Raw genomic sequence first — 7,276 nt, 5'->3', positions numbered from 1 at the left:
GCGCACACACCTCAAATCTCAGGGATCATTGCTGAGCCTAGCCCCTGAGGCTTCAGGACAAACAAGAATACATGTTTTCAAAGTATAGTAAGCTGAGGGCTGGAACAAATGCTGCATACCTGGGATCTCTATACTTCATGTAGATGGTGGATATTTCGCAGCCTTTGTCCCAGCCCAATACCTACCAACTAATTAAACTAATATTCATTTAAATCAGATGTGGTAGTGCTGGGCTGGAACAAAAGCCTGCCAAGACAGCACTCCAGGACCAGCGTTAGACCCCTGCCCTCAACACCAAGAAGACGAAACAATTGACTGAAATGACAGTTTAATCACAAACCCAGAAGTGTGAACAAAGAATAAATAAATACACTGACAAACCCTTTCCTTAATTTACAAGTCTATCTACAAAAAGAAAAAGTGGTCTGGATACATTAGTCAGCACAGTACTACACGTTCCAGGTCATAGGAGTAGTTTGAGTTCTAGAACAACCCTTTTTTTTCTCTGAGGTATACAACCTCACCCACAGAGGGCTGGTGTGGGTGTAGTAGGCCTTGGTTCCAGCCAAGCTGTAACATACCTGTTGATCCAACTCGTCTGATGGTAGAATCAGGTGTTTTTGCTTGGCTGGAACAAAAGCATGCACCTTTATGGGTAAGGTTGGCCACCCCTGTATTAGTACATTAGTTAAACATTCATACAGCATTTCCCTTCAATAGGTTCATCTCAAGATCAGACTGCAGCTGAGGATTTCAAGTCTAAAAAATAATTCCTTTCCTTGTATCTATCTGCACTGACAGAACTGAGCTGGTTAGAGCAGATCTCATGCTTCCTCCTTTCCTATGTTTTTTAGTGCAGATAAAATTAGATAAGAGGAAGTCTCCCGACTATTGAGGTACACCCACCTTCTCCATGATAAATATTGATTTATTACAATATACAAGTGCGGAATCATTTCTGCAGCAGAAGCAAAACATTTCCCCCCAATGCAATCCTCATAACCCATAACTTGTTTATACTCATAGGCCTCTATCCTTGTCCCTTCTCTTTGTAATAACATTTGTAGTCAATTACACAGTACTTTAATGGGCTGCTGATCCAGTTAAGTCCATAATGTACTAGAGTAGGATATCTCACATATCCAGAACCTCCAACACAACGTTATGGGTACCTTTCTGACCACTTGTCAGTCCTCTATCCTTATTATTGGTTAGAGCATCAGAGTATGCAGGCGCCTAAACCTTTTATCTAGTCCTTTCAGATTCCCCAGTGGTCTCAAACATTGACACATCTCCCTCCCTCTGGTTCCTCTTGGTCAGTGGGTCTTGTTGGTCAATACTGCTGCTGTGTGGTTGGGTGCGAGTGTAGGAACTGGTGTGTGAGTCGCTGTCTGGAAGAAATACATCTGAAAGATAGCATAGAGGGACATGTGTAAAGGGTTAGAAACTTAACGAAGAATGAGGGACGTGAGGTTTATAGCTAGCCATAGACTGAAGTAGGGTGTTGGAGATGAGACATTCCCATTTACATTATGATTAGGGCCTGGCTCAAACATTTTTTGTTTAAGTAAAATGAGGACTAATTTCTATACAAATGTCAGACCGTGATCACTGCCATTCTTCTTCAAATTATTTGAACAGGGCCTAGGAGGATGGGGCTAGGTAACTATTGCCCATAGCACTCTTATAGTGGGCTCTTACCTTGCAGCCAATTGATAGCAGCGCATGGAGAACGACGATTGTTGCCACAGTGGCAAAAGCAGTCACCTTGGTGTCGTCGCGGACGACAGGCCAGAAGGTGAGCACCAGGACCGACCCAGAGATCACCATGGCGACCAGGATGAGGAGCCATCGGAGCCATTCGAATGGTAAGATCCACAACACCTGAGAGGGAGGTGATTGGTTTGTTACTTGAGAATAAAATGTTCGGATTGGGTCCCAATCAGATAGAAATATACTATAAAGGAAAGGGTCATATTCACTAGGCACAAAAACGAAAGAAAACTATGAAACCGTAAAGTAGGTACCACCTGAACTTCATTTTCCATTGCAAAACATTTAGCTAGGAGATTAGTAAGTTTTGCTAGCTGAATACAACCCAGACATTCACTAGTGTGTCTGCTGACTCACTGAGGTGGGGATGTAGATGAAGAGGGAGTAGCCGTAGACACACACTGTCTCCAGGAAGGAGTAACCACTCTGCTGCCGCTCCTCCCTCTGCCTCCAGGTCAGGAAACCCCATACACCCAGGGGCACCAGCCAGGCATACAGGAAGATCACTACTGCAGCTATTGTCACTGAGGGAGTGAGAAAAAGCAATCAACATCAACACTGCTATTGCATGTAATATAACATGGTCTTGAAAAAGGCCTCTGTGCTGAAAAGTAAAGATAAAACAGTCAACAATCCCCTTTGTTTACATAGCAAATCTCACATGAAACCATTGATAAGGAGCCAAGCTGTAACCCCCAGGTACCATACCTCTGTGGAACTGGGGTCTGTAGTGGTAATGGGGGCTCCCCAGAGAGTTCAGGAAGGTGGACAGGTTTCCACTGATGGCCAGAGAGAACACCAGCGTCACGCAGATCCAGAAGGGACCTGGACATACGGGGAACCAGGAGGTAAGGTTAGTCTGGGTAGAGGTGGTTCACATTACAACCTAAGATATGCAGAGTTTGGCAAACTGTCGTCCAGTTTTACGGCAATAAAAGTTAACATTCTACGGTCCATTCTAATTCAGATCTAACTATCTAGGAACAATTTGATCTACGCTATAGTGGCGATTTGTGTCCCATTACCATATAAATCCGGACTCGACTGGAGGGTATGTTTGATAAAGTGCCGTCCTGGTAAAGGCATCACCGACCCCTTGACCCTGTCCAGCACCTGCATCCCATGACAGGAAGTCAGTCAACCAATGGACATTGTACAGCAACTAACACCACTACATTTACCGTTTCTATATGGCAGATGTTAAACAGCAACATATAGGCCAGCCTCATGAGTGCAGATTAAACTGTTATTTCAAGCATATTGTACCTGCATTGTATCCACATTGAAGAATGACTGGTAGTACTCAAAGGTCCAGAAACCGCTAGTTTGTTTCTCCCCTCTTAGGAGCTGTAAACAGTAATGTCAATCAGTTATCCCCATATTGCTTGGTTTTTGGCTGTTTGTGCAAACATCATTACAAAAGCAAAATTTCAGATTATCAATGGAGCGATGTGATTGGACTCATTCATTGTCCTGACCTCTGAACTCTCCTCCTGTCCCTCATCATCGGACATGTCCAGTTTGATGTCCCCAGTGGCACCGGCCGGGAACGTACTGCTGGAGCCAGACATACTGAGGGTGGAGGCCCCAGGGTCTGCTAACAGCAGGTCAGTGGCCTCCTCAAACTCTAGAGGAGAAGACAGAGGAGGTTAGAGTGAGGGAATGAAGGAGGGACCGAGAGAGGAGGTGCGGGACAGTGGCAGTGAGAGATGAAGAGACAAGGTGAGAAGTGAAGATGAGGTGAAAGGGGATAAACAGAGAGGAGGATGGGAGCCACTCCATGCGCCTCACCTTGGAACTTCAGATCATCTGGACTCGCCATGGTAACTCTGGAAAGATGACCACCTCATGCAAGACCTGGAAGGAGATGAGAAATGTACTCAGAACTGTAGAGTCGGACGTATGGCAACAGTCTGTTCTTCTCCCGGATAGGGTAGCCTGCTAGCTTTTGCTACATATGGACAAGATGTTCTCTTTGTTGGCTGCCTTCTAAAGCATACGTAACAGCATCATGTGTAGGCATGCGACATCGAATATGCAGGTGCAATTTTTTAATCTGACAAATGACAGATTGTGTTGATCTGTTTGGCAGGCAAGCAGTCTGTGTGTCATGTTTATGCCTATAGTTTACTGTAACTCTAGCTAGCTAGCTTCAGATTTATAGTCAGTCATACGTTGGCCGTCGTGATCCCATATTTACCTGTTTGTTGCAGGAGGTTCTGTTGTGTTTTATCCGCAATGCGAGCCAGTCAGCTATGTTAGCAGTGCTGACACGACCACCTCGCTAGCCTGACAGCTGTCGAGCTAGCACTGTTTTCTCGCTTTATATCTCAATAGCAACTCACCTAACAACAGCAGCACATAGTTAAATCTTTTTTTAAACGTGTACTGCGTTGGATGTCTGAATAAACTAGCTAGCTAATGGTGTTAATTTCAACCACGGTGCACTAAATTCACATTATCACTCGCCTGTTCCACGTCACCTTATGTACACAACCATCCTGTGTTGGCTCAAGACGGATCATCGTGTTCACGTGACCAGGTACAGACGGAAGATAAATGTGCCAAATGTGTTTTCTTTGTAATAGGGATGTTACCCGAATGTAAAAAAACGAAAAAACATTTGTACTTACATTATATTTATTAGTTTCTAATGATATTACAGGGATTTAATAACATTATTTTTAAGCAGAACTGGATATTAGATATTAGTTTTTTTACGGGAAAAAAAATAATAATACAACTTTTCACTGACATGCCATTTTGTCTCAATAAAAATGTTTAAAAAAAATCCCATTGGAAATTAAATTTTCCGGTCCGCTGTGTTTTTCCGATCCGAGCCAGTCCGAATGTGAACTTCCGGAACGATCGGCTTCTGTCTGACGAACATGGCTGCCTCGTGGGTGCTCAGGAGATGGTGCTCCACCTCTATAGCAGAAGCAGGAGCAGCACCCGTCAATGGCACCCGATGGAAGAGGTTGAAAAATAGCAAATTGGGTAAGAAATCGATCTATCTCTTGGTTGCCGTGTTAGCCCACCACGCCTTTACGAACCTGAACGAACGCATGATCTTTCTTGCTTAACTGTCTTGCCAAAGTCATTCATGGGGTTATCAGATTATGTGACATTAGCTTCAAACAAACTGTATCACGTTGTGGTTTTTACACAAGTTAGATTTGAAAATGTACTTCATACACGTCTATGTAAAGGCATTGTTAGCTTTTGATCCTTTACAGTTGCCCCTGCTTGCAATCACAGGGTGGAGGAAGGCATGTGACTGAAGTTATTGCTGTGACCTCTCTCTGAGACAATCCCTGTCAGCTTGGAGATGCAATACAATACAATACAGTGTTGGCACACAAAACATTATAATTGTGTGCATGCCTCACTACCATGTCTAGGGATATTGTGTTAGTCTGTTTTGCCATTGTTTTCATCTATCTTATCTCGTGTGAATGCTGTCTGTCTTTTTCTCACAATTCTCTCCCCTCTCAATCAGGTGTGTGGTTTAGCGGCATGTCCAGAGACTACAAGGAGGCGTGTCGTGAGATTGTGGTGGGCGCGTGGGAGAGGCCAATCAAAGCTTCCATCTACCTGAGCCTTCTGGGTGGAGCCGGCACCTGCATCTACACAAACCCCGACGACGCCTCTTTCGAGACCACCGTCCTGGATACAGCCAATCAGCTCGGGCTCCTGACGCCGTGGATACGCAGTGGAACATCGGATGGGCACGTGCAGAAGCTGACGAAGCTTCGTAACGAGGGAAGGTTACGTCACCTCAGCCTGGGAGTGGTCTCACTCACCTACTTCGCCGATTACAACCCGGACGCCAGTCTTTACGAGGCCCAGTGCTCCAACCTCTCTATCCCCTGGAGGGAGCTCCACACGCGGGTACTGGACGTTGGCTTCGCGGGTCGCTGGTGGATCCTGGACCATAAGATGAAGGACTATGATGTGAACGATGAAGAGTTCAAGCACCTGCCGCCTGCTATGGCCGCCACAGTGCCCCCTGGTGTCCAGGGGGTGGAGAATAACGAGAGGCTGCACAAAGAGTCATGGATGCCTCTGAAGACGGAGGAGAATGAGGAGAAGGAAAAGGCATCGGCAGCCGTAGAGGAGGAGGGGGGCATTGTAGAACAGATAAAGATGGACAGTTTAGATCTTGTAGAAACAATAAAAATAAAGACAGGCATTGTAGCTCAACCACAGGAGATAGCTGACCCAGAACCACAGGAGCTACCTGACCCAGAACCACAGGAGCTACCTGACCCAGAACCACAGGAGCTGACGCTGACAGAGACGGAGACACAGGAGTAGCAGACACAAGCTCAAGCAAAGGCCTAATGTGTCATGGACCAATGGACTCACACTAGCAGGACAATGACTGCTGGACACATAATGAGATGGCTGAACAAGAATCTCTAAAAGGACATATTTATTGGATGTTGACAAGATGATATGTGTGTATAAGAGTACCTTCCGCACTGTTTAACGTGTTATATAGCGCCCAAGCCTATTAACACTCTGGACTATAGCTACACATGACATGATGTTAAAGGGTCTCCTTTATAGAATATATTACTGTTAACAGTTTATTAATGATACTGATTTGGTATGTAGTGCTCTATACTGAGATGTGATAATTGATGCCATGGTCAGCAACCGAGATTCTCTAAACAGCCACTACAAACTTCAAATAACTTGATATTCTCTGGCACTTTTGAATTCATTTTAGCCAGTAGTTCTGAAAGTAGAGCTCACGAGCTAAAAGTGGTCCCCGGAAATGGCGTACTACGTCACATGTGCACCATGTCATTGCTCTCGCTCTGCTGTGTGCATCTTGTTAGCTGCCACTCAAATGGTAAGGGGCTGAAGCTCATTAGCTAGAACTAGAATTGTTAGGGGGCTGGCCCAGGTGGGGGAAAATGTAGGAGAATGGCGAAGCACAGCTTCCAGGAAAACAGTTGCTTTCAAACTAGGGATTTCGTGGTTAATTGAGGTGAAACAGTAATTGTGCTCATAGATTATGCCTGTATGAACTACACATTGACACATCCAGCCCAAAGCGGGAGGTTTAAAAAATATTTAGAAGTCGCCAAAGTTCCGGAGCACGTCTTTAACAATACAATAAACCTCCTCTAAATGGTCTGGATTTATTCATTATGAATTATTGTCTAATTAAAGTACTATTGGAATGAATTTGAATTTTGTGATGATCATTTCCTCTGAATACCTCCCCATGATTTGATCTTAGACAAAGCAAGCAGAGGCACTATCCAAGGAAGAATATACCAAGATATTCAAATTAAGTGGAACGGGTAGCCATTTTTTATTCCTCCAGTCCAGACTGTTTTTCAATACTTTCCTCCTCAGGACTAATATCACAGTAGCATTAATTCTCAGTGTGTGACTTCTTCCATAAGAAGTGAGTGTTTGTCTCCCTGAGGTAAGTCAATCAGTATTTTTGCTGCCGCCTCTTCCTGGGATTATAGAAGCTGTGTAT

At 44.6% G+C, this 7,276-nt stretch overlaps 2 protein-coding genes across 2 annotated transcripts; one reads left to right on the top strand and one right to left on the bottom strand.

The window, feature by feature from the left end:
- Positions 1 to 313: 313 nt before the first annotated feature.
- LOC110486745 (protein YIPF1) lies at positions 314 to 4,281 on the bottom strand. The gene is made up of 9 exons (XM_021558573.2): positions 3,974 to 4,281; positions 3,565 to 3,630; positions 3,252 to 3,400; positions 3,040 to 3,120; positions 2,799 to 2,886; positions 2,482 to 2,598; positions 2,131 to 2,297; positions 1,702 to 1,884; positions 314 to 1,406 (listed from the first exon to the last, which is right to left on the bottom strand). The coding sequence occupies exons 2-9, from the start codon at positions 3,593 to 3,595 to the stop codon at positions 1,317 to 1,319; spliced, it is 906 nt and encodes a 301-aa protein (XP_021414248.1). The 5' UTR covers positions 3,596 to 3,630; positions 3,974 to 4,281; the 3' UTR covers positions 314 to 1,316.
- Positions 4,180 to 6,978, top strand: timm29 (translocase of inner mitochondrial membrane 29). The gene is made up of 3 exons (XM_021558574.2): positions 4,180 to 4,315; positions 4,618 to 4,770; positions 5,273 to 6,978. Exons 2-3 carry the CDS (start codon positions 4,662 to 4,664, stop codon positions 6,088 to 6,090), a joined length of 927 nt encoding a protein of 308 aa, XP_021414249.2. The 5' UTR covers positions 4,180 to 4,315; positions 4,618 to 4,661; the 3' UTR covers positions 6,091 to 6,978.
- Positions 6,979 to 7,276: the final 298 nt, after the last annotated feature.

Source organism: Oncorhynchus mykiss, chromosome 13, assembly GCF_013265735.2.
Source record: "Oncorhynchus mykiss isolate Arlee chromosome 13, USDA_OmykA_1.1, whole genome shotgun sequence".
Classification (NCBI taxonomy): Eukaryota; Metazoa; Chordata; class Actinopteri; order Salmoniformes; family Salmonidae; genus Oncorhynchus; species Oncorhynchus mykiss.
Note: the sequence above shows the minus strand (reverse complement) of the source record. Positions and strands in the feature narration are given on the sequence as shown.

Excerpts from the sequence above, each read along its gene's own strand:
- LOC110486745 (XM_021558573.2), bottom strand. The coding sequence starts at position 3,595 with ATGGCGAGTCCAGATGATCTGAAGTTCCAAG. Across the intron at positions 2,887-3,039 it reads TCAATGTGGATACAATGCAG|GTGCTGGACAGGGTCAAGGG; the intron begins GTACAATATGCT and ends CATGGGATGCAG. Across the intron at positions 2,298-2,481 it reads CAGACCCCAGTTCCACAGAG|TGACAATAGCTGCAGTAGTG; the intron begins GTATGGTACCTG and ends TCACTCCCTCAG.
- timm29 (XM_021558574.2), top strand. The coding sequence starts at position 4,662 with ATGGCTGCCTCGTGGGTGCTCAGGAGATGGTGCTCCACCTCTATAGCA. Across the intron at positions 4,771-5,272 it reads GTTGAAAAATAGCAAATTGG|GTGTGTGGTTTAGCGGCATG; the intron begins GTAAGAAATCGA and ends CCTCTCAATCAG.